At 40.5% G+C, this 27,505-nt stretch overlaps 1 protein-coding gene across 7 annotated transcripts in view; it reads left to right on the plus strand.

Moving 5' to 3' along the window:
• Positions 1–26,749, plus strand: part of LOC140200470 (mitogen-activated protein kinase 9) — a 60,485-nt gene extending 33,736 nt beyond the window's left edge. For 5 of the 7 annotated variants that reach the window (XM_072263834.1, XM_072263829.1, XM_072263828.1 and 2 more), the window contains 3 exons: positions 2,545–2,608; positions 5,658–5,735; positions 21,618–26,749. In XM_072263834.1, coding sequence (XP_072119935.1) covers positions 2,545–2,608; positions 5,658–5,735; positions 21,618–21,760 — 285 coding nt within the window. In that variant the 3' untranslated portion in view covers positions 21,761–26,749. Of the gene's footprint in view, positions 1–2,184; positions 2,523–2,544; positions 2,609–5,657; positions 5,736–21,612 lie in introns of those variants that run through there. The other 2 variants (XM_072263835.1, XM_072263836.1) reach the window with 2 other exon arrangements.
• The last annotated feature ends 756 nt before the right edge of the window (positions 26,750–27,505 follow it).

Here is a 27,505-nt window from a genome sequence, read left to right on the forward strand (position 1 = left end):
GATAGTGCCAAGCCTCTCTTGATAATAGACAACGAAAGAATCCCAGCCAGAATACCTTGTACTACTTGCAGGTGATCTGCATAGAGGAGCACCCGATTCATCAGCTAGAGCATTATGTGGGTGGTAATTGGGAAAGATTTCATTACCCATGCCTGAAATGTTGTAGATCTTTCAGGTCTACCATTGTGCTGACACTCTGTTGGGTTTGTCCTATTGCTTACAGGAATTGTGACAGGAATCATCCAGCTCATTGTAATTAGAAAATAAAAATTATTTTAAAATGTTTTTAAAAAATTGTGGATATACAGTGGATTGCGGTTAATTGGAACATTGGGACCAGTACAATTTGGCCTAATTAAGCAGCTGCCCCAATTAGTCAAGGTTTTACAGAAATAGTTTAAAAAGTTAATTTAACAAAAAGACAAACTGCTGTTTATCTAAGTAATAAATTATGTATTTAAGTGAAATGCAGAACAAATTAGAACATGACCTATACTACCAGGGAACTATAAAACTGTATTGGTTCCTAACAGTTATTGATGGAGGAATTCATCCATTGTATGCTGCCATGTTCTTTTGATCGTAAGTGAACAAAATCAACACTAAGTCCTATTGCAGATAATGGACTGCCTTCATACAATGTTTTTGACAATTGCATCTTCCAAATTATCATTTTCATTGTAACGTTCAAGGTGAGTGTCAATACCTTCAAATTCTTTTTAGTTCCTAACATGTTGAATCAGAGAAAGTGTTTCATTTTCACTCCCTGCCATTTCTGGCATCTCCAGGTCTGAATTCTTGAAACCACAGTGAGCAAAACCGATCTAAATTGTCTTGCTGCTTATTTCTCACCAAATATCAGTGACAAAAGTCACTGCTTTTTGTCACAAGCACTGGCATTATTTAAAACTATTCGCTCTAAGCTTGGTGTACTGTCTAACAGCCACTCAAGGGCACGTGTCTAATGCTAATTAGAAACTGTTCAGCACCATTCTGCTGTCTCAGCTGAGTGGCATTGTGTCCCAAATAAACGAGGAGAATTCCGACTATTTTTTCAGTTAGTTTTGTTATTTCAGAGTTGTCCCGAATAAGTGGCTGCCCACTTAGAAAACTGATAGTCTAATTAACCAGAATCCACTGCTCTTAAATTAGGTTGAAGAAATCAATTGAAAGCCTTAAAAATACCTGGAGTACATTGGAGTCAATGATGCTGCCATCTACCTACTGAACAGAGCCTACTCCTATTTGAATAAGCAGAGCAGCACTATTAGGATCAAGTTTTTTGACTTTTCGGATGCCTACAATACCATACAGCCTGCATTGCTTGGGGGAAAGCTCCGTTCAATGCAGGTTGGCACTTCCATTGTATCCTGGATAATGGACTACCTGACTGGCAGACCGCACTTTGTGCGGCTTCAGAGCTGTGTGTCAGACATGACTATGAGTAGCCCTGGGGCCCCACAGGGGACTGTATTGGCTCCCTTCCTGTTCATCCAGTCTACCTCGGACTTGAGATACAACACTGAGTTGTGTCATCTGCAGAAATTCTCTGATGACTCAGAAATAGTTGGGTGTATAAAGGGAGGACAGGAGGATGAATACAGGGCCCTTGTGGAGGACTTTGTCAAATGGTGCAAGCTGAATCATCTGTAGCTCAACGTTAGTAAGACAAAGAAGATGATGGACTTTTGGAAAACTAAGCCTGCAATGCTCCCTGTTACTTTTGATGGTGAGAACCTACAAGTACCTGAGGAGACTGAGGTCCCTAGGAGTATTCAGGCCTCTCCTTCACATGTTCTACCAGTCTGTTGTTGCAAATACAATCTTCTATGTGGTGGTGTGCTGGGGCAAAGACATCAACACAGGTGATGCCAGTAAGCTCGATAAACTGATTAGAAAGGTTGGCTCTGTTATAGGAGTCATCTGGATACTGGAGACTAATGACCCTACAGAAAATCCTGGCAAATCTGGACAGTATTTCTTACCCTCTGCATGCCACCTTGGCTGAACAGAGGAGCACTTTTAGTAATAGACGAAGACAACAACGCTGCTCCAAAGAGCGCTATATTCTTACCCTCGGCCATTCGGCTCTATAATGAGTCAACCTATAACCGGGGAAGTGATGAACCCCTCCTATTAAACTGTTTTGAGGTAACTTACTTTTTATTCTTTCTTCTCTTCTAGTATTTGTATATCTCTGCACTTACAATGCTACTGTGATACTGTACTTTCCTTTGGGATCAATGAAGTATCTATCTGTAACAAAATAAAGGGGAAAATGCACTAAACATTTCAATCCAGGTGGGCAACTCCATTCAAATTGATGGGATCATGCTACATATACCACTTGAACTTAATCGATGAACCTCTATGATTTTAGAGTATTTATGTAATTAATAGTCCAGTAAACTAAAAACCAACTATTGAGCTATAATTGCATTAAAGTGTCATGCATGTGTAAGATTATGTTTCAACATGTAATGTTATAGTTATCATACAGCCTTTAATATATCTCATTCTAATAAGGTTTTGTTTGTGCAATAGCCCCCTCCACAGATATATGATAAACAGTTGGAAGAAAGGGAGCACACTATAGAGGAATGGAAAGGTAAATATCATATGTTGCTCTTAATCATTGTTATTTCACTCTCACTGGAGTTCCATTGTTTTGTACTGAAACTTCATTTCTTGTACTGTATTTTAAAGAGATCTGGATGTGCATCTGTGTTCTATTTAAACATCAACCTGGTTCTCCATTGTCGTAATTTTGTTCAAATCACTTCCTCATCACAAAAGAAATTCTAGAATAAATAGCATAAAAACTCAGGTTAATCATTTTCCTATTTTAGGGACATGATAAAAATGTTCATATAAAAAAATCTCTCAATTGCAAGGAAAAGCCATTTAATATACTACCATCCCATCATTGTCACAACTTAACTCTAAATATGAAGTTAACAGTTAAGTTTAACAATTCAATTAATACATTCCAGCTTTATCAAATAGATTTTAAAGAGGTGCCTGAGTATGAAATCCTATCTCCTTGTTCAACGTGGCTCAATCTTGGTAATAAGGTTAAATAATAATTTCTATACTGGCAGTTCTCTGAAGAACTCTTACTGTAATTTTGTTCATTGTCATCCATCACTATTTTTTCAACAGCCTTGTATTCCAGCACCTGTCATCTATTGTAGAGTAAATACAGCTTAGTTTAAGCTATAGGAACATGTTTTTATCATGTTGTTTTAATGTCCAGAGCATTGCTTGTTTTATTTTTTTGAATGTATGGATTTTTCTTCCATACAGACCATCTTGCATATCTTGACCATGATGATTTGCCTCAGTTGCAATTCCTTTATAATTTAAAGTAACTCGTCCCATTTAAGGTAACCAATCATTGTTCGTTGCAGAGCTTTTGTCTTAAAGATTTCTAATTTCTGAGCTGAATCTCTTCAGTGCACAATTGTTTTAGATTCTGGATATAAAATCCTGGAATAATATGTTACTTTGGTTTCTCAGCTTGAATGTTTCATTATTTATGCTGTTTTTTATTGAAACTGTTACTTTTTTTTCTGTTAAAGTTCTGTACTAATAGTTTGTGCTTACCTTGATGCATCTCAATTTCTCTACTTCACTACTGTCCTATCATGGTAGTCTACGATGGCCCTGTTATAAGACCAAATCCATTGTCTAGAGACACCTTAGAGGCACTGTAACTGGTTATACAATTAGCACAACCTCGCTCTTCCCTCTCTTCCACTTCTATTTTGTTCAGCAGGCTTCTTTCTGACATCTTCAGTTTTATCCCACTCATCCTTCACCTTAATGTTTTTTCAGTCTTTGCAGTAAATTAACAGTCTGTACTTCCCATGTTTTTGTCCAGAATATCTATTCGCATACACAAAATGCTTGAGCAGTGCAGAGAATTGGAAGCAGATTTTGGAAAGGTGCAAAATTAGGAGGGTCGTTGTCATTGGTGATTTCAACTTCCCTATTACTGATTAGCACCTCCGAAGTGCAAAAGGTTTAGATGGGGTAGAATTTGTTAGGTACATCCAGGAAAGATTCCTGACACAATATATAGAAAGGCTGACTAGAGGAGAGGCCATATTGGATCAGGTGCTAGGCAATGAACCAGGTCAAGTGTCAGTCTCCCAGTGGGTGAGCATTGGTTGAATACTGGATCAGCACTTCCGTGTGAGCAGTACTAACCGCGCGAGACAGAGTTTACATTGCCGGTAATCAGCAAGAACTCAAGAAATGCAGCTACAGTCTATGCAAAGTCATCAAGACAGCGAAACGAGAACACACGGACAGGATCCAGACACAAGTCACCACCAAAATCACGTGCAGCTTATGACAAGGTCTGCACACCATCGCAGACTTCAAAGCTAAGCGCAGTGGCGCTGCCAACATTGCTGCCTCTCTCCCAGATAAGCTAAATCTTTTTTACAGTTCAGCATTCAACACCATAATTCCCCCCAGGCTTGACAAGAAGCTCAGAGTCCTCGGCCTTCACCCGGCCTTGTGCAGCTGGATCCTGGACTTCCTGTTAGATCATTGGCAGGTAGTAAGAGTGGGCTCCCTCACCTTTGCCTCTCTGACCCTCACCACAGGTGCCCCTCAGGGCTGTGTCCTGTGCCCCCTCCTTTACTCTCTGTATACCTATGACTGTGTCGCCACCTACTGCTCCAATCTGCTAATTAAATTTGATTAGCCTTATCTCAAATCATAACAAGGCAGCCTACAGAGAAGAAGTCATCACCCTGACACAGTGGTGTCAAGAAAACAACCTCTCCCTCAGTGTCGCAAAGACAAAGGAGCTAGTTGTGGACTACAGGAGGAATGGAGAAAAGCTAACCCCTATGACTGCAGTTAATGAATACTTTGTTTTCAGTACTCACCAGTGAGAGGAACCTTGAAAATATGAGGACGGTATAGAACAAGCTAATATGCTGGAACATGTTGACATTAAAATGAGGATGTGCTGGAACTTTTGGAAAAATGTTAGAATAGATAAGTCCCAGGGGCTGTACAGGATGTACCCCAGGTTACTATGGGAAGTAAGGGAAGATGTGTGCTGTAGTGTTCATGTGTTCACACACCAATATTTTTTTTGCTGGAGAATTATCTCACAGGTACTAACTGTTTACTGGAGTTCCACCTTGATTTTCTTGTTGCCAAAGAAATTGTCATAACATTAATTGTACTAATTTAGGCCTGCCTTTGTTATACTCCTTTTGTTGCACACTTGTCCCATTGACATGGGTTCAAGTAGATGTGGGAGTTGGAGAGGATTGAAGGGCAGAAGAATCTGGTTGAATCACCAAATCTGGGCGGGTCATCACATACTTTTGGAGCTGGCAAAGCTTCCAGTTACTCCTGAAGTAGAGGACAGTGGTAAATTTTAGCTGCTTTATTTTACTGTGGACCATGCTATTGAACTTCTTATCAGCTCCTTCTCTTCCAACATGCAGAACAAAGATTTGCTTGACTTTGTCATTAAGGTCAATGTCATCAATTCTATTGCTTTGACTGCTTTTCCCTCCTTTGCCATGGCCCATATTTCTCATCTGTTTCTTCATTCTTTTGCAGCTCATTATTTTCCACTGCATCATTTTCTCTGAGCAATATCGTCAAACTTTTGTTTTTTTCAGAATTGATATACAAAGAAGTTGTGGACTGGGAGGAAAGAAATAAGAATGGTGTTATTAAGGAACAACCCTTACCTTCAGGTTGGTGGTTACTTTTGGTTTTCAATTTTATTAAATTCCTTTGGATTGAATCTAGGTAAGACCATTGTCTTTATCAATGTGAGAAGCTGCAGTAAGTTTTAACATTAACACTAGACTGGATGGGTACCTGAGATAAATAATAAAATGGTTTACACATGGTGAATATATGGCAAGTAATTGTCAGTACTTTGTCTGATGTAAGGTCTTGTTCTGTTTTGTAACTTGTAGTGATGAGTTGACAACTTGTGTGAGGTAGAACTTGCATTTAAGTTTGCTTGCCAGTTTTCTGATGCCCAATAGTGTCAAGTTAATTTTAGAATTACGTGAAACCTTTTTCTCTAAACCACTCCTTATAATGCTATGCAGCATATCATTGTTAAAAATATTGACTGGGATAATTAACATTACCTACCTTTGTTTGATCCACCCACTGTCATCATTTGAAAGGATTGTGGAAATATTAGACATGAGTGTACCTAGGTTCCTTGAGGTTGTCATAACCAGGAAAGGAAGTGGGGATAAACTTCCACTGCCTATTAAATGTTCTCAATGGTGTCCATCTCAAATAGCTGCTGACAACCAAATCAAGCTCCTGGCCTTCATGTGTGGCTTAACTACTAAGCACAGTGGAACTGTTTCTGCTGACAGGAGAAGGGGAAAGGAGGGTTACTGGTGCCCTGAAACCTGTCACTTTGGGCAGATGGCGTTCATCAGCCATGGTTGGTAGTTCATTTTGGAGAAGGAAAACTCTGATCTGAAACCTCTGCTGCCTTGCAGCTATATTCACTCGGCGGGGGGGGGGGGGTGGCACTCCAGGAGTAAACTCTAAAGAAAAATTCAAGAGTAGGAGTCCCTATGGCAATCCCATGTTGAGATTAACAATGACTGGCAATTCTGCGACACTGCTGGTGCCAAACTGTATCGATCTCTGCCGTTCCTTTTGATTAATCATCTGAGTGGAGAGGGTAAGCCTGCTGCATGGGCAACAGCTTGCCCTCCATATTGTACTACCCTGGCTTGGACACACTAGGACAGCTAGGACACAATATCCGTGGTCGACCAATGGGTGTTAAAACCACGTTTGGATTGGTTAAAGTAATATTGCACAGAAACAGAACCTTCGGTCCATCTGGTCAATACTGACCACCACAGCATCCTCCCTGATAAACACACAAAATGCTGAAGGCCAGGCAGTATCTATGGAAAAGAATATACAGTCGACGCTTTGAGCTAAGACCCTTCATCAGGGCTCCTAATGAAGGGTCTCAGTCTGAAATGTCAGCTGTTTATTCATTTCCATAGATGCTGCCTAAACTGAGTTATTCCTGCCTTTTGTATGTTTTGCCTTGGATTTCAAGCATCTGCAGATTTTCTCATGTCTGTGATCCTCCCTGTTGGTCACAGTTGCTCACGTTTGGCTCTTAACCCTCCAAGTCCTTCCCCTGCATATACCTATCCACATGCGTCATCTAAATGTTGTAATTGTGCCTGCTTGACTGTTTCTTCTGGAGGTTATTCCTCAGATCTCCTTTACACCCTTCCCCTCTTACCTTGTATTTGTGCCTTCTAGTTTTGGACTCCCAACCCGAGGAAAAAGACTATGACCATCCATCTTATCTTTACCTTTCATGACTTACATGCTCCAAGGAATAAAGATCTAGGGTGGCCAACTTCTTTCAATAACTTCCTCTTGTTCAGACTGCATCCTCGTATATTTCTCCTGCACCCTATCCAGCTTGACAATGTCTTTTGTATAAGGTGGTAACTAAAATTGTACACAATACTCCAAGCACAGCCACATCAATGACATGTATAGCTGCAAATAATGTCCCTGCTCCCAAACACATGCCCCAACTGATGAATTGAATTGAATTGATTTTATCACTTACATCTTTCATATACATAAGGAGTAAAAAATCTTTACGATACAACTCTGTCTAAATGTGCAGTTTATAGTAATTTATAATAAATAGTATGTACAACAGGACAGTCAATATAAGAGAAATACATTTGTGTCAGTATGAATTAAGCAGTCTGTTAGCCTGGTGGAAGAAGCTGTCCCAGTGCCTGTTGGTCCTGGCTTTTATGCTGCGCTACTGTTTCCTGGATGGTAGCAGCTGGAACAGTTTGTGGTTGGGGTGCCTTGGGCTGTTTTTACACACCTGTCTCTGTAAATGTCCTGAATAGTGGGAAGTTCACACCTACAGATGTGCTCGGCTGTCCGTACCACTCTCTGCAGAGTCCTGCGATTGAGGGAACTGTTCCCATACCAGGCAGTGATGCAGCCAGTCAGGATGCTCTCAATTGTGCCCCTATAGAAAGTTCTTAAGATCTGGGGGCCCAAGAGGTGCTGTTGTGCCTTTTTCACCACATAGCCGGTATGTACAGACCACGTGAGGTGTCTCTGCTAATAAACTTGAAGCTGTTCACCCTCTCAACCCCAGATCCATTGATGTCAATAGGGGCTAGCCTGTCTCCATTTAGCCAGCATGCTAAACACCTTCACAACCCTGTTGTGTGGTTTCTTTCAGCGAACTGTGCACCTGTACTCCCAGGTTCCTCTGTTCGATGATATTTCATCCCTTTCCGGCCATTCACTAGATAGACCTTACCGTGCTTTGAATATCCAAAATGCATCACCTGATTAAAGTCCATATAGACAGTATCCATACCCTACTTTCGTCTATCCCCTTAGTTAGCTCTTCAAATGATCAAAACGCTTAATTACGTCTTGCTGCTTGGGGCGCTCTGCTTTGCTTTCGCTGTTTGGGGTGCGTGCTGCCTCTATAACGGCTCGCTGCAAAACAAATGCTGAAAGCTATTTTCGCTTTTCACCTTTTTTCATAAAAGCGAACATCCTCTTCCGAGTTTCTTTCGGTTAGCAAAAACAGGTACTAATGTAGGTCTTTCGTAAAAGTGAAGTGGCGTAATGTGAACTTCCATAAAGTGAGGGATACCTGTATTACTATTTTGGGATGTATCTACCCTACGTCTTCCACATTGCTTCCAGAAACTCCAGCTATTGCTACTCTGCCATCATCCCTGCTAGTGTTCGCTACCAAGCATTTTTGGCCAGCTCCACTCGCATGCCTCTGCAATTTCCTTTCCTTTAATGCTGATGCATCTGACTAGAGCTTCTCTTTCTCAAATTGCAGGGTGATTTCTATCATATTGTGATCACTGTCCCCCAAGGGTTCCTTTATCCTAAGCTCTCCAATCAATTCTGGTTCATTGCACAATACCCAATCTAGAATAAATGATACCCTAGCGGGCTCATCCACAAACTGCTCTAAAAAGCCAACTTGTAGCCATTCTACAAATTCCCCCTTTTGGATTCTAGCACCAACCTGATTTTCCCATTTAACCTGCATTTGTAGTCCTCCATGACTATTGTAACATGGCCCCTTTGACATGCTTTTCCTACCTTCCGTCGTCATTTGTAAACCACATCTTTACTTGTGTTCGGAAGCCTGTATATAACACCCATCAGAGTTTTTATACCCTACAGTTTATTAGCTCTACCCACAATGATTCTACACCTTCCAATCCTATGTCACCTCTTCCTATTGCTTTAATTTTATCTTTTTTACCCACAGAGCCTTCCCACTCCCTCTGCCTACCTGCCTGTCCTTTTGATACATTGTGTGTTCTTGGATGTTAAGCTCTCAGGTATAATCTTCTTTCAGCTATGATTCAGTGATACCCACAACATCATTCATGCCAATCTGTAACTGCTACAAGTTTGTCTACCTTATGCTTTATACTGCATCTATATACATCTGTCCTGTATTCATCTCCCTTTTCGATATTCTCCTCCTTTACATTGCAGCCCATCCCACTGACTGCAATTTTGCCCTATCATCAGCCTCTTCTTCCTAACAGTCTCACAACACATTGCTTGAGTTTGTAAATCAACTACCTCATCCTCTGCCCTATCACTCCAGTCCCATCACCCGACCATATTGGTTTAAACTCTCTTGAGCACTTCTAGCAAACCAGCTCACAAAATGTTGGTCCCCCTTGGGTTCAGGGGTAACCCGCCCCTTTTTTTACAAGTTGTACCTTCCCCAGAAGAGATCCCAGTGATCTGTAATTCTGAACACCTACCCCCTGCACCAGTTCTTCAGCCATGCATTCATCTGCCAAACCATCTTATTCTTGCCCTCACTGGCATATGGCACAAGCAACAATCAAGAGATTACTACCTGGAAGGTCTATTTTGTTAGCTTTCTATCTAGCTCCCTAAAATCTCTCTTTAGGATGTCCTCACCTTTCCTACCCATGTCATTGGTGCAATATTTACCAAGCCTTCTGGCTGCTTTCCCTCCCCTTTTAGAATAACATGGACCCAATCCAAGACATCCCTGACCCTGGCACCTGGGAGGCAACATACCTTTGGGGTGTCTCTATCACACCCACAGAATCTCATGTCTATTTCTCTAACAATGGAATTGCTTATCACTACTTATTGCTATCATTTCTCTGGTGTCCATGATATTCTTAGAAAACACCAAGGAGAAATAGATGGCTTTTAAGAGGACCTGTCTCTCCCTGGACACTCTTTTACTGAAAATATAACTGAAGAACCTCTTGGGATTATCTTTAACCTTGCTTGCCAAATCTATCTCTTAAACACTAAAGATTCTGCAGATAAGTAGAACAAGATGTGTAGTTGAACAGAAGACAGATCTTTCATCACAAATCATCAAATCCATCTCATACTTTCTTTTTGCCATCCTGATTTTCCTCTTAAGCCTGCTTTTAATTTTTTTATATTTGTCAACAGATTCATTTGTACTGAGCTGCTTAAAAGAAGAGTACAGCACAGAAATACCGCTTTGGCCCATCCAATCCATGCCAAACCATTTGAACTGTCTACTCCCATCGATCTGCACTGGACCATAGCCCTCCATGCCCCTACCGTCCATGTACCTCTCCAAACTTCTTTTAACCAGTGAAATTGAGCTTGCATGCACCACTTGTGCTGGCATCTTGTTCCACAGTCTCACGACCCTCTGAGTGAAGAAGTTTCTTTTCATGTTCCCCTAAACTTTTCACCTTTCACCCTTAACCTATGACCTCTGGTTGCCATCCCACCCAGCCTCAGTGGTAAAAGCCTGGTTGCATTTACCCTATTAATACCCCTCATAATTTTGTATATATCTATCAAATCTCCTCTGTTTTCTACGTTCCAAGAAATAAAATCCTAACCTATTCAATCTTTCCTTATAGCTCAGGTCCTCCAGACCCAGCAATATCCTTGTAAATTTTCTCTGTACTCTTTCAACCTTGCTTATTGCTCATCAGCCAGGGATACCTTACCCTAACAGGAACTGGCTGCCTCTGGACTCCTAATATGACCCTTTTAAAATTCTCCCACTTGCCAACTGTTCCTTTGCCTTTATGGCCCCAGGTCAATCCTGCCGACTAGCCTCCAGTTCAGGACTTTAATCTGTGGAAGTGGTTTATCTATTTGCATAATTATCTTAAAACTAATAGACTTGTATTTACTGGATCCAAAGTGCTCCCCAACTGCCACTTCAGTTACATGCCCCCCTCATTCCCTAAGAGAAGGTCCAGTATTCCCAAGAAGGTTCCTCTATTTATTGTGTGAGTCTTAGAGTAATAGAACTATAGAACACCGTAGCACCAAAACAGGCCATTTAACTCTTTAGTCTGTGTCAATCTATTAATCTGCCTAGTTGCATCGTTCTGTATCCGGATCATAGCCTCCAATACCCCTCTCATCCATGTACCAATCCAAATTTCTATGAAATGTTGAAATCGAACCAGAGTCCACCACTTCTGCTGGCAGCAAGTTCCACACTCTCACCATTCACTCGAATGAAGAAGTTCCTCCTAATATTTCCCTTAAACAGTTCATCTTTCACCCTTAACCCATGACCTTTAGTTCTCATCCGACCCAACCTTGGTGGAAAAAGCCTGCTTGTATTTACCCTGTGTATACCTCCCATAATTTTGTATGCCTTTATCAAATCTCGCCTCATTCTCCTATGCTGTAGGGAATAAAGTCCGAACCCTCTTTTCAAGGTTTCTCTGTAACAGGTCCTGAGGTTGTGGCAATACCCTTGTAAATTTTTTTCTGCACTCTTTCAATCTTATTGATATCTTTCTGGAGATAGTTGATCAGAACTGCTCAAAATATTCTAATTAGGTCTCATCAATGTCTTGTGCAACTTCAACATAACATCCCATCCTCTGTACTCAGTACTTTGATTTATGAAGACCAATATGCCAAAAGCTCTCTTTATGACCCTATCTACTTATGACCCCGCTTTCAATCAACATGACTCTATATTCTTAGATCTCTCTGGTCTACTGCACTACTCAATTCCCTTCTGCTCACCATGTTTTTTTACCCTGGTTTTTCATCCCAAAGTTTAACACCTCACATCTGTCTGTATTAAATTCCATCTGAGGAAACTGTCTTGAATGTACAATCCCTCTTGGGTTGTCTGGGTGGTCCAGTTGATACTGGAAAACTCTCAATAGCATTAACCTACTCAGGAATATCCTCTCAAGCGCTATTGTTTTGTCCTCCCTTGTTAAAAATGCAACCTCTCTCCACTCTTACCTGTTCTTCAGTCGCACCTAAAGCATCAATATCCCAGCACATTAAGTTGTGTCCTTCTGTCAGCCACATTTCTGTTATGGTCACAATATCCCAATCTTTGGAGGCAATCCACACCCAGTGTACATCTACCTTACACATCTACACATAAATACTTAATGTTTAATCTATTTACAAGTCTTCTAATATTTGGAAAAGCAATAACATGCAAGTCATCAACTTGCCGAACTTTTGGTACCACAGGCATTTTCTGTTTGTTGCAGGAATCACTTCAGTGGTAAAAGCCTGGTTGCATTTACCCTATTAATACCCCTCATAAGCTGTGTGCATTGAAATTGATCCAATTTAAAACGGTGGTCCTATCTGTCCTTTTACTGTTAACCAGACTATCCTGATTGCTAGGATTAAACACCTTGGTTACTTTGTGACCCACCCTCCTGCCAATAATGTACTGCAGAGGCTTTATTCATTAACTTTGAAAAACGTGTATGTGTTGTTTCAGTACAACAGTTTTAAACTTTTGAATCTTTTTCACCACTTTGTTGGGACAGTGAAGGGTCCAAGGTGAATGGAACTGTTTGGTAGCTCCTTCTGCTGTTCTGAATGTTACAGATATTGAGGGTTTATAATTCTCTACAAGTCAATGTATTTGAAGGAAAAGTAGACCCAGGTATTTGGAATTGTATGACTTCAAATTTAATGTAAATATTGGAAAGAACAAATAAAAGCAACTCCTATACAAAAGCTGAGATTCATTGTTTGCTAAATTCGGAGCCATGTTCTTCATGGAACTTTGTTCGATCTTCTCTGGGTTGTAATGGCTACTAAGTTTTTCTCAGTACTATGCATTAATGCAAACAAAAAGACTGAAGTGATTCCTGCAACAAACAGAAAATGCCTGTGGTACCAAAAGTTCGGCAAGTTGATGACTTGCATGTTATTGCTTTTCCAAATATTAGAAGACTTGTAAATAGATTAAACATTAAGTATTTATGTGTATCTGCTAGATTTACTTTAAAGTAAGCAAATAAAACAGGTTGCTGTTTCATCACAAGTTTTTAAAGATTAATTTTATTTGTCACATGTACATCAAAATGTACAAGGAAATGCATTGTTTGCGTCAATTACCACACAATCGAGATGTACTGGGGGAGCCTGCAAGTTCAACATGGCATGCCCACACTTACTAACCCTAACTTGTATATCTTTTGGAATGTTGGAAGACACTAGAGCAGCTGAGGGGAAACTCGCGTGGTCAGAGGAAAACATAGAAGCTCCTTACAGACAGTAGCGAGAATTGAACCCTGATCACTGGTGCTTTAGTGTTATGTGAACCACTATGCTGCACCCTTGCACCACACAACTCCTACTCCAGTGCAGAAAAATATAATGTATTTTTTTTCCTGAAAGCATGGCCATCTTAGTATATCCTAAATTGTCAACAGCAGGGTGTTGTTCCATTGAATTCCAAGCCACTATCATTGGTTTCTGTTACTGTACTTCTGATTTATTTATTTTTAAGTCATCCTTTAGTTTCTTAAATGTTTCCTAATCTACCAGTAGTTGTCACAATAATTTATACCTTTCATTTGCACAAAGCCTTTGCTAGTTTGATATATCCAATTTTATAAAGATTATTGCAGCACTATTTTTAAAGGTCCCATATTTTTAAAAAACTGGGTTCTGATTGTAATTGTTATTTGGAGGCTTGTAGACTAGTCCTACCAGAAACTTCTTTTTCACAATGTGAACTAATTCTACCTTTTGAACTTTTTGCCAAGATAATTTAGAACTCATGTACTGCTCTAGCTTCTTACAGAAACATCTGCATGATGCTAAGCTAGGACACGTCATCAGTGATGTTACCTGGGGTCGTCAGGTGTTTCGGGTTTTTGGCCCCGGCCTGTGCCCTAGCAGCAACTCACAGATCTACCCTCTTTACCTAGAGCCATCTTGACGCTTTGGTGGTAGAAATGGCTCTCTTTCTTCTCTCCCATGATTCCAAGTGCAGTGTATGCTTTGCGGAGTGACTGGCCTGCAAAGCCGCGACACTGGACCTCCACGGGCCAACACTTTGCTCTCCAGCCTCTTCTTTGGCAGTTGTTCTTCAGATCTTCATACTTGGTTCTTTTCCACTCGTTGGCCTCCTCCATGCGTTCTCCCCATGTTACGTTAAGCTCAAGCATAAGAACGTGCTTTGCTGAGTTGGACCACAACACAATGTCAGGCTGCAATGTAGTCTCTGTGATGTGGCGAGGAAACTGCAGCTGTTTTCCCAGGTCTGCTTTCAGCTTCCAGTCCTGCACAGTGAAGAGCAATCCGGTTGCTTTCTGGTGTTCTGCTGGATTTTCCCCCTCTTTGACAAAGCAGATGGTATTCTTGACCGGACTTTTTTTCTGGCAGATGTTAAGGGTGCTGCAGATTGTCTGAGCAATTGTCCAGAGGACCTGGTCATGCCGCCACTGATAACAGCCATTGGCAAGAGCTCTGGGGCAGCAGCTCAGAACATGCTCTAGCGTACCGGTCTTCGCACAGAGGGGGCAAGCTGGTCGTTCTGCAAGGCCCCAGCGGTGCAGGTTGGATGGGCTAGGAAGGACGTCATAAACAGCTTGGATAAGGAACTTCATGCAGTGTAGATCCATCTTCCAGAGATCGTTCCACGATCACCTGCTCCCATTTGGTCCAGGCTCCTTGCTGTTTCATTGCCACTGCTCTGATGGTCCTCTCCTCCTCCACAGCTGCCCTTACTTCATTCTGGACCAGTTCTCGTCGCTCTTTCCCTTGTACTTTGTCAAAATGGGGGACTTCAAGGCTTCCAAGACCAACTGTTCCCTTGGAGACTGCCCCCACCAGCACTTTGTGGCGCAGTCGCACCTCAGCTTCTTCCACTGCAGCTTCTGCTCTCCACTTTCTTCCAGCTCTCACTGCCACTCTTGCTCCGGCAACCTTTGGATCTGAAGATTCCCGGAACTGTAGCACCTCTCTTGCTCGCAAAACCTTGAACTCCTCCTCGATGGATTTCAGGGGGAGCCTCAGTTTGCAGTTATTCCTGTACAGAGCGATGCTGCTGATGTTCCTTGGTAAACCCAGCCATCTTCGCAGGAATCTCTCTAAGCAGGACCTCCAGGGCAGTAATCTCGGAATTGCTACCTGTGCCACGTGCTAGCGAGGGCAAGAATAGTAGGATCAGGCAGATGAATGCGTGGCTGAGAGACCGGTGCAGGGGGCAGGGCTTCAGGTTCTTGGATAATTGGGATCTCTTCTGGGGGAAGTATGACCTTTCCAAAAAGGACAGGTTACACCTGAACCCGAAGGGGACCAATATCCTGGCAGGAAAGAATAGAGCTGTTAGGGTTTAAACTAATTTGGCAGGGGGATGGGAACCGAAATGACAGAGCAGAGGAAGGGGAAAACAGAAATAAATCTAAGATAGTGAGCAGTAAAGATGTCAGGAAAGACAGGCAGGTGATGGGGCAAATTTGTAGCCATTGGGATGAGTTGCAGTGCAATAAAGTTGCAGTGAAATCAAAGCGAAAAGTACCAAATACTGGTCTTAAGGTGTTATACTTAAGTGCACGCAGCATAAGGAATTATGTGGATGATCTTGTCATATGGCTACAGATTGGCAGGTATGATATTGTGGCCATCACTGAGACGTGGCTAAAGGATGCATGTCTCTGGGAGCTGAACGTCCAAGGACACACAGTGTATCAGAAGGATAGGAAGGTAGGCAGAGGGGGAGGCGTGGCTTTATTGGTAAGAAATGATATTAAATCATTAGAGGTGATATAGGATCGGAAGGTGCAGAATCTTTATGGGTTAAGCTAAGGAATAGCAGGGGTAAAAGGACCCTGATGGCAGTTATTTATAGGCCTCCAAACAGCTGCAGGGATGTGGACTACAAATTACAACAGGAAATAGAAAAGGCTTGTCAGAAGGGCAGTGGTCAGTATTATGATAATTGTGGGGGATTTTAACATGCGAGTGGATTGGGAAAATCAGGTCGGCACTGGATCTCAAGAGAGAGAATTTGTAGAATGTCTGCAAGATGGCTTTTTAGAACAGCTTGTTGTGAGCCCACTAGGGGATCGGCTGTACTGGATTGGGTATTGTGTAATGAACCGGAGGTGATTACAGAGATTGAGGTGAAGGAACCCTTAGGAGACAGTGATCATAACATGATTGAGTTCACTGTGAAACTTGAAAAAGAGAAGCGGAAATCTGGTGTGTCGGTATTTCAGTGGAGTAAAGGAAATTACAGTGGCATGAGAGAGGAGCTGGCCAAAGTTGAATGGAAAGGGAGACTGGCGGGAAAGACGGCAGAGCAGCAGTGGCTGGAGTTTATGCGAGAAGTGAGGAAGGTGCAAGACAGGTATATTCCAAAAAAGAAATTTTCGAATGGAAAAAGGATGCAACCGTGGTTGACAAGAGAAGTCAAAGCCAAAGCTAAAGCAAAGGAGAGGGCATATAAGGAAGCAAAAATTAGTGGGGAAACACAGGATTGGGAAGTTTTTAAAACCTTACAAAAGGAAACCAAGAAGGTCATTAAGAGGGAAAAGATTAACTATGAAAGGAAGCTAGCAAATAATATCAAAGAGGATACTAAAAGCTTTTTCAAGTATATAAGGAGTAAAAGGCAGGTGAGAGTAGATATAGGACCAATAGAAAATGATGCTGGAGAAATTGTAATGGGAGATAAGGAGATGGCGGAGGAACTGAACGAATATTTTGCATCAGTCTTCACTGAGGAAGGCATCAGCAGTATATCGGACACTCAAGGGTGGCAGGGAAGAGAAGTGTGCGCAGTCACAATTACGACAGAAGTACTCAGGAAGCTGAATAGTCTAAGGGTAGATAAATCTCCCGGACCAGATGGAATGCACCTGCGTGTTCTGAAGGAAGTAGCTGTGGAGATTGCGGAGGCATTAGCGATGATCTTTCAAAAGTCGATAGATTCTGGCATGGTTCCGGAGGACTGGAAGATTACAACTGTCACTCTGCTATTTAAGAAGGGGGCAAGGAAGCAAAAAGGAAATTATAGACCTGTTGGCGTGACATCGGTGGTTGGGAAGTTGTTGGAGTTGATTGTCAAGGATGAGGTTACAGAGTACCTGGAGACATATGACAAGATAGGCAGAACTCAGCATGGATTCCTTAAAGGAAAATCCTGCCTGACAAACCTATTACAATTTTTTGAGGAAATTACCAGTAGGCTAGATAAGGGAGATGCAGTGGATGTTGTATATTTGGATTTTCAGAAGGCCTTTGACAAGGTGCCACACATGAGGCTACTTAACAAGATAAGAGCCCATGGAATTACGAGCAAGTTACATACGTGGATAGAGCGTTGGCTGATTGGCAGGAAACAGAGAGTGGGAATAAAGGAATCCTATTCTGGTTGGCTGCCGGTTACCAGTGGTGTTCCACAGGGGTCCGTGTTGGGGCCACTTCACGATTTGGCTTATGGAATAGAGGCTTTGTGGCTAAGTTTGCTGATGATACGAAGGTAGGTGGAGGGGCCGGTAGTGCTGAGGAAACGGAGAGTCTGCAGAGAGACTTGGATAGACTGGAAGAATGGGCAAAGAAGTGGCAAATGAAGTACAATGTTGGAAAGTGTATGGTTATGCACTTTGGCAGAAGTAATAAATGAGCAGACTATTATTTAAATGGGGAAAGAATTCAAAGTTCTGAGATGCAACTTGGGAGTCCTTGTACAGGATACCCTTAAGGTTAACCTCCAGGTTGAGTCAGTAGTGAAGAATGCGAATGCAATGTTGGCATTCATTTCTAGAGAAATAGAGTTATAGGAGCAAGGATGTGATGTTGAGGCCCTATATGGCGCTGGTGAGACCTCACTTGGAGTACTGTGGGTAGTTTTGGTCTCCTTATTTAAGAAAGGATGCGCTGACATTGGAGAGGGTACAGAGAAGATTCACTAGAATGATTCCGGGAATGAGAGGGTTAACATGAGAAACATTTGTTCACTCTTGGACTGTATTCCTTGGAGTTTAGAAGAATGAGGGGAGACCTTGTAGAATCATTTTGAATGTTGAAAGGCATGGACAGAGTGGATGTGGCAAAGTTGTTTTCCATGATGGGGGAGTCTAGTACGAGAGGGCGTGACTTAAGGATTGAAGGGCGCCCATTCAGAACAGAAATGCGAAGAAATTTTTTTAGTCAGAGGGTGGTGAATCTATGGAATTTGTTGCCATGGGCAGCAGTGGAGGCAAAGTCATTGGGTGTATTTAAGGCAGAGATTGATAGGTATCTGAGTAGCCAGTGCATCAAAAGTTATGGTGAGAAGGCGGGGGAGTGGGACTAAATGGGAGAATGGATCAGCTCATGATAAAATGGTGGAGCAGACTCGATGGGCCGAATGGCTGACTTCTGCTCCTTTGTCTTATGGTCTAATTCAATAATAGTGGAAATTGGAAACTCAGAGAAGCAGTGGCCAGAGGATTCTTGGTAGTGTACCGTGCTGGTAAATCCATGCCTTAAACTGCCCTGATGTAGTTGTTGAAGAAAGTGCAAAAATAGGTCTATCTATCAATTGCAAAAAGACAGAATGTATGGTGATATCCAAAAAGAAGGAGAATCCTATCTGCAAGCTGAGAATAAATGGAGAAGACATAAAACAAGTACAGAACTTTTGCTTAGGAAGCTGCGTGACATCAGATGGCAGGTGTGACATGGACATCAAAAGAAGAATAGCGATGGCAAAAGACAACTTTATGAGAATAAAGAGTAGACCGACCAACACTAAACTAGGTATGACAACCTGCCTCAGAGTACTGAAATGTTACGTTTATCCAGTTATGTTATATGGCTCAGAATGTTGTACAATATCTAGTAACATGAGGAAACGAATTGAAGCAGCAGAGATGTGGTTTTTGAGGAGGATGCAAAGAATATCATTGAAACGAATATCTAACAAGGATGTCATGAACAGAGCAAACACAAAAAGACAAATAATGTATGAGATCACGAAAAGACAACGTGTCTTCATTGAACATGTGATTAGGAAAGAGGAGTTAGAATGCATGGTAATTAAAGATTGAAGAGAAGAAAGCAAGAAGAAGATGAAAACAAATGATGATGGAGACAGCAGCCAGAGAACTGGAAATGAATACCAATGAATTGATCCACTTGACCCGAAACAGGAGTGTGTGGGCCATGGCAGTCAAAGCTCAAACTGGGCACGGCACCTTATGATGATGATGATGATGGAACCACCCTGGAAGGCCAGTCCTGTCAACCTCTTGCAACCATTGTTCAAACTCCCCACAGGTGTTTCTTATTGCGGCTTTATCTCTGAGTGTTGCATCAAACATCTTCCCAAGACTTTTATCAGGGTTCTCTGTGATGGTAGAAATTGGAATGTCCTCAATAGAGAAACAAAATTTCTTCTGTACTCTCCCCTTCTTCAGCACTACAGATCTTGATTTTGCAGACTTAAAGGATATCCTTGCCCACCTCATCAACCTTTCCAGCCCCTTAAGAATCGACCTAGCACCAGGCACTGACTCCATAGTGATAGATCATCCATGAAGGCTGGTATTGGTGGTTGGCGAATCCCAGATCTTGATTTTGGGCCTTGACATTCTGGCTCTGCAGATTTTACCAGCATGTTCATTGCCAGGGCTGACTGAGGTGGTGCAGCCTGTGATGATACCAATCTCCAGCCAGCACCGGTCTGATGTAATTGGCCCTGTTGAGACTGTCAGGTGGAACTCGTTGTAGTAGTCCATAAGGAGGCCTCTGAATCCTTCAGGAACATGGTGCCTCTTCAGAGCGTCTTCAACAATCTTGTGGGGGAGTGATCCGTAGGCACAAAACCACTAAGTCACCTTTATTCTCTCTGGCCTCTCTCAGGAGCTGTGTGATGACTGCAGTGTGCTCCAAGCAGCCTGGTACCCTTGGAACGCCACCCTTCTAGACGGAGGTGTCGATGTAATTGTTCCTCAGGAAGTACTCTCTTAGGTGCTTTGCCACCACGCTGAAGATGATCTTCCCTTCAACCCTCAGCAAGGGTATTATTCTAAACTGGCTGATGTTCTCGGAGTCCTCTTCTTTTGGAATCCACACTCAGTTTGCGTACTTCCATTGCTTGGTCACTTTGCCTCTCTTCCAGGCGACCCTGAGGATTCTCCACAGCTTACGGAGAAGCTGGGGCAGCGTTTGTAGGTGGTGCCACTCGGACCAGGAGCTGAGCCAGTTCTAGCTTTCTTGACTACTTGCTGAATCTCCTTGAAGAGAGGCTCTGGAAGGTCGAAAGCCTCTGTCGGTTCTGCGGAGCGATGAGGGCATCACAGTCTCCCAGTTGAACTTCTCTGTCCGGGTTACTGAAGGTGCTTCAGAGATTAGGATGTTTATTTTTTGAGCATTGTATTTTTTTGTTTCTATAAATTTCTGTAAATTATAGGAAAGGAGAAAGTATCACTCTTTCTTTTGTGAATTACTAAATAAGGTCTATGCTGTCCTATATCCTCTTAGTTTCTGATTACAGGTATGCCGCGCTTAACGTTCACGATACGTTCTGTGAAATCGGATGTTATGTGATTTGGACTTTGTGCGAACACCATATTATATACTTAGCAAACCTATATGGAGTACTGTAGTGTACCTGTATTGACTAAATCCATGTCATTAGCAATTTCTCCATATCCGATATAGATCTCTCTCGTATTTTCATGAGCCTTGTAGTTTTCAGTGAAGCCGATCCTTTAACAGCTTCGAGAATTTTTTCTTTGTTTTTCAGGATCGTCGTGATTGTTGAGTGTGACATGCCTAAATCCTGAACAATAGGATTCACTGGTTTTCCACTTTCATATTGTTTAATAATCTTTTGTTTCACTTCCAAATCAGTACTTTTCCTTTGCCTCTTCCCTCTTGCTGCTATCACTAGGAGTGGTTTTGCTGCGTTTGAAAGCCATGATGCACTTTACGGTAATATTTTTGAAAGAAAATTAGAGAGATATCGCTACTACACTCAAGAGATGCGCGATACACGAGATTGGTTATGTCTGCTACGTCACGTTCTCCAATCGGGACTACGGACGTATATGCGATCAGATGTTGTCCAAATGAATGTTAAGCGGCGCACATGTGTATTTCTTTGTGTGGAATAAGAAGTTTGAGATCTTCATTTATCTCCCTTGCAGGCATTTTAGCATAGGTAGGTTTGTGTGAGTCTTGCTGTTTTCTTAAAAAAAAATATTCTGAGGCATGCATTTGCAAAACAATTTGCTATTTTCTCAGGTTTTATTACTTTTTTTATTTTCTTAGAACAGATGCAGCAGTGAATAACAACAACAGTCCCTCTCAGTCTTCCTCCATCAATGACATATCATCCATGTCAACAGAGCAGACCTTGGCTTCCGATACCGACAGCAGCCTGGATGCTTCAACAGGACCACTTGATGGTTGCAGGTGATCAGCCTACTGACTTCAAAAATGAGCATTATCAGAAAGTAACTACAACTGTTATTCTTGGCTCGAGTTGCTTTTAATTTAATGAAACCCCATTACAATGATTATATATACATATATGTTGCATGTACCACAAACATAATGCCTGTGCTTTACTGTATGATTGCCTGGTTTGGTTACAAATAAGTCTTGTAAAATTTGAAAAGGAAATTTATAATGCAATGTATATTTGTGCAAACTGCTATTAGCCCCAAATTCAGATGAGCAGATGTGGGAAAAATAAGAAGAATATAAACTTGTGCAAAATATGCTAACACTTTGTCCTCATGATCTCACACATTTGTTTAAGATTTAAGTACATTCCAAAAGTATGTAAAGGAAACAACTAGCAGCCCTTCATATTTTCTAATCATTTCTTCACATGTTCAGTATGTTACTGGTATATTAATGAGATCTAAAGATGCAATGTTGTGCATTTCAGATCTATCATGTTAATTATTTAGGCATGTAGGCAATTATTTCTGGTAGTAGGAAGCAAGATAAAAGTTTTTGTATGATGTTGGTCTGAGCTTTTAACTTTTCATTGGCTAGATTAGAATAATTGTAATTTGTTAGGCAAAATGGATTGTCCAAGATGACCAAGAAGAACAGAACTCAGCTTCATGTCTATAGTTTAAAGGGGGGGGGGGGAGAGAGAGAAAATAGCTTCTAAATTACTACGTATTAACAAATTGCATGGAGTTATAATAATGATTTCCCTGTTGTGGAGGAACATTGCTATAGCCATTTGAAAATGTTGAAATGCGGGTTTTTGAAATGAGTTCGTTTGGGATTTTTCAAAACGAATTCATAGAAATACAAACCCAATGTTAACATTTAATGTGCCTTGTAAAGTTTTCATTGCTTGGAGAATAAGCCAAAGGTTATCATGAAAAACTTTTGTTTAGAATACTTATTGCGTATCCCACTAAAGTAAATCCATTTAGTCCAGAATAAATTGTAGATAAAATCCATTGCCTTAAACTTATGCGGCAACAACTAACCAGTATGCCTTTTTAAAACTGCACTAGTGGCAAGAATTTCAACTTGCTGGGAAAATTAAATAATTCAAACCAAAAAAAAATCATGATTGCATTATTATGGAATGTATAGGCAAAATTTCTTCCAAGATCTGTAGCAAAATTGTACATTAAACTTTATAAATTTATCAGATTTCTGAATATATTATGTACAGAGGAAGTCATCCCTATCTCTTTTGTTGGAGCGTAGATTTCTTTTAAATTTGAATAGTTCTGTTGATGCAAGTATCTGTTGTTTAATGTAAGGCCTGCCCTTGTATGTTACTTGAACAAAATTGTGGTCTTCTACCAGACGGTAACTGCGAACTGAAAGAGTGGAATAGCAAGTTATTGAAGAAAGATTGTCATGAAGATGTTTTTGGTTTTTGGCTATTATTACAAACTGGTTTTGTCAGTTGAAGGTAAAAGTTGAAATTAAGCTAAATCTAGACATAAATTTTATAACATGTTAAATAGAATTGTTAATTTCAATATAAATAATAGCTGATGTTTTGTTCTAGATGGTGCAGATAGTATTTGAATAATTCGGCATTCTCTCTGTGCTTTGTGGGGCCAAGAACCCATGGCTTGAAAATTACTGGTTTGGCACTTGGAAAGAGCAAGGTCGAATTGCCAAGTGCCCTCTAGCACTGTGTTTTGTCTATTTGAATATCCTGAAGCCAAGTTTTTTAGGATATTTTGTGCCTAGGGATTATACTGTTTCAGATTCCTACCCGTTTGGAGTGGATTGACTCAAATCTGTAGCCATCCCTGGTGCTGAATTCTATTGTTTTTGGTATTGTGTTAAGTAGTGGGCTATAATTGAAAAAAGTAAGCAATTCTTCCTTTGAATGTAGATATTTCACTTCATGCTCCACCCTGACATCTCCTCTTGCCTTAGTATGGCAAGATGTCAGGAATATGTAGGCAGACATGCATTTCCTGGAATAAATGGAAACCTTTGATCGTGTATTTTCCTTGTAGATGTTGGAATAAACAAATTTAGCTGACCAATATTATTTTTGGTTTTTAATCTCTTAAATTGTCCTGGAATTCATAAGGGGGAGAGAAGAGTTCGAACCATTTCAGATTAGGGTTTCCCCTCCTACCTGCTCTTTACCAGTAAAACTTCAGCTGATGCTGAATTTATGAGCAATAGAATTTGAAGTTTAGGTAAATAAGAGAGACTTATACATGGCCTTGTCATCAGAGGAGTCGGATTAAAGATCTAAATTAGCTGCAGTACATTCATCTTTGGAAAAAGTGCAGCTCTTAGTAGAGCTTACTAGGACTTTGTTTCAATCCCTATGGTAAGTTGGCACTCTCCATGTTGGTAGTGGGCTTGGAGTGGTGACAACGAGGGAGGGTAGGTACGTCATCGGGGTCATCAGGTGGGCAGCCTCCTTCTTTGACGTTTCGTTGATAAGCCCAAAACACAAAATGCTTTGAATTAAAGATGGAGCAGTAGGTTCATGTAGTAAATAAACTCCAACCAAAGTAGATTTTATAAGTTGTTGCACACATCAGTTTGCAAAATAATTTTTCTGTGCAGTGAACTAGGATGGTTAAACTCAATGTTTAAAACCTTGCTTCATAGTAAAGGCACAATTAATTTGAACTGTGGCTTGTATAATGGAAATTGTTTGATTTTTTTTTCCTGCAAGTCTTTAATTTTTAAGCTTTGCATTATATTGTCTAAGGATAATTTTCAATACTAACAATGAAATATTGCCCAGGAATGTTTGTTGTAACAAAGTTCCATCACCTTTATTTACAGTCATCATCATGTGCCACATTGTATGACATGGGTGATCATGGTCTTTCCATGACCATGATTGTTCTTGGCAAATTTTTCTGCAGAAGTGGTTTGCCATTGCTGCCTTCTGGTCAGTGTCCTTGCAAGATAGGTGACCCTAGCCATTGTCAATACTCCTCAGAGATTGTCTTCTTGGCATCAGTGATCACATAATCAGGACTTGTGATATGTAGCAGGTGGTAGATACGACCATCTACCACCTGCTCCCATGGCTTCACATGACCCTGATCGGGGAGCTAACCAGGTGTCTCACCTTGCCCAAGGGTGACCTGCAGGCTAGCAGAGGAAAGAAACACCTTACGCCTCTTTTGGTAGAGACATATCTCCACCCTCCCACCCACTTATTTACAGTATATCACTGCAAATTTCCTGATAATTTAAGCCAGGCCCACCTGGGTTTTGACATAAATGTGTTTATTTCCTTTTTAAGATGTAGTTAACCTTCGCTTTTGATCTTAAAATTCTTGTTTCATGGGGAAAGTTTAACTATGATGATACAATAGTACTAATGTTTTACAATCTAGCTTTAGTTGCAAGGTAGTACTGAAATGAGATTTTTAAAAATTCTCTCTAAGACTAATGAAATAGTGCCTTGTTTTATCAAAACATTTGAAATTGTTTTAGTAACTTATTTTTGGATTATGTATAGTTAATAGAAAAATAATTTTACCTCCAATTACTAGTAGTTCTGTTTAATTGACAAATTAAAGCTGAGTGGAGATAAGTCATCTTTCAACTGAAATTCAATTGTCATTAGGTGGATTAGTTTTAAATGAATGATGTCTTGCCGCAGCAACATAACTGTGGTTTGATTAGCATATAATACAAACCCTTCCCAAAATAAATTAATCAAATTAAGTGGAAGCTGGAAATACTTCCTAAATGTGCCACATCTGTGGAGAAATTTAAGATACTGTGGCATTTAACATTTAATGGAAAATATTGATGTTGCCTTGTCACGTATGCTAGGTCTGACTTTTGGTATCTTGCTCATTTGTTATATATTAATTTTCTATAGAAACTGCATGTAAAATACTGAGTTCTTCTATTTCACATTTCCATATCCAAATTCTTTGTTTAAAAAACTTGTATCACATTTGTTCCGTGTTTGCATTTATGAAGTATTTAAAATTTGCTAGAACTCAACTGCTCACCTGGAATGATTTTGGGGCTTTACAGTTTTGTGTCTGTTTGAGGAGTAATGTGTCTTAGAGGCAATGTTATGATGAATTGCATCTTTAAGCATGTTTGTTTATAATCATTGGGTGCCTAAGCCTCATGCAAGATTGCACAAACTGCACATGAAGGTGGTTTGCACAAAAATTTGATTTCCTTAAACTGTTTAGAATGATTGTATTAAGATTGGAGAAAGATAGGTGTAAAGCTTTTAACTGTTTGTAGCCACTATAGGTGTATATGTATATGTTTGATCTCAGTGTGCATCAGGGCTTGACGCTAAACCAGAGCTAAATAAAATCAGTATCAATGTTTTGTCAATTTCAGGCCCCCTGCTACATAATACAATGTACAAATTGAGTTGTGAATTCTGTGGACTGCCATGTTTTTTCTGTTATAATTGTCAGATGAGCAGCGTCAAGGCCTGATATTTGCAAAGTGTTTTTCTGTTAATGCTCTGTTTCATTTCCATTGAGTTAAGCATAATGTTGACAGAAGGGGCTGCTGTTAAGTACTGGTATCCTGAAGCTGTTAATGTTACAAGTGCTTTTAAAGTAGTTACTTGAAAATGTACTTGCAACCTAACCGGCTATGTTCCATCGTCTGCCTGTTACACGGTGTTTGTGCAATAAGAGATCTTGTATATAAAGATTGTTGCCAATTGACATTCATGCTGGATTTTTAATTTTGATTTCAAGTTTGACATTAGATGGTGCTTTTTTTTGTACTGACAACAGTTCTGCTTTTTGTTTTTTTTAAGAAAAGATTTTTATAGATTACTTTGTTTTTAAAGGAACTATTATGATCAGCTAACGTCAACTGCTCCAGGATATAGAATGGTTTAAGATAAATCTGAAGGTTTTTCCAAAAGCAATTTTACCTAAGAGCCTCACTACAGAGGATTCACATGTGAATGCAAATAAAACTGTGGTCTTCAAAAACACCGTGTATTTTTATATTTTTCCTCATAAGCCACACTCATCAAATTACCATAAAAATGTAGTGCGAATCTACATTTACATCTCAATATTATTTGCATGTTATATTCATTTACATTTCTGAACTAAGTTATTTCAATATCAATGCATGTTATTTCTGGATAGATAAATTCAAGAAATGCAATTTTCCCATAAAGATTATAAGGTAGTGTAAGTCTTAAAAGTTTGTCATTCCAATCACATTTTCAGTGACGAGGAAATATTGGTAGGATTTTAGTATTTGGTCTTGTATTGGCTCCTCCTCCTGTCCCCTTTTTATTTTAAAAAGTTGTTCTGTATGGTGTAGAATTCTATGAAATGCTGCAAAAAAGGGTGAGTAAAAGAGGAAAAGACTGATTTTTCAGTATTTAGGTGGCAAGGGAAGCTTGAAATGTGAATTGTTGAATACTTGTCTCTCCTAGAATTATACAGTAGAGAAACAGACCCTTCATGTCAATCATCAGTCCTGTCTTAATTCTACACCACTCTGTGCCCCATTTCCTGCTCATTTGTGCACCAATGAAAATTCTTGCTAAATGTTGTTACTGTTCCTCCTCTGGCTGCTTATTTCAGATACCAATTAGTTTTTGAGTGAAAAAATCCCTCAATAACCCTTTAAATTTCCTCCCTCTCACCTTAAACCTATGCTGTCTAACTTTGGACACCTTTATGAACAGATCTTTGCTTCTCATAACTTTAAATATAGTCGGCCCTCCTTATCC

Source organism: Mobula birostris, chromosome 7 (genome assembly GCF_030028105.1).
Source record: "Mobula birostris isolate sMobBir1 chromosome 7, sMobBir1.hap1, whole genome shotgun sequence".
NCBI classification, from domain to species: domain Eukaryota; kingdom Metazoa; phylum Chordata; class Chondrichthyes; order Myliobatiformes; family Myliobatidae; genus Mobula; species Mobula birostris.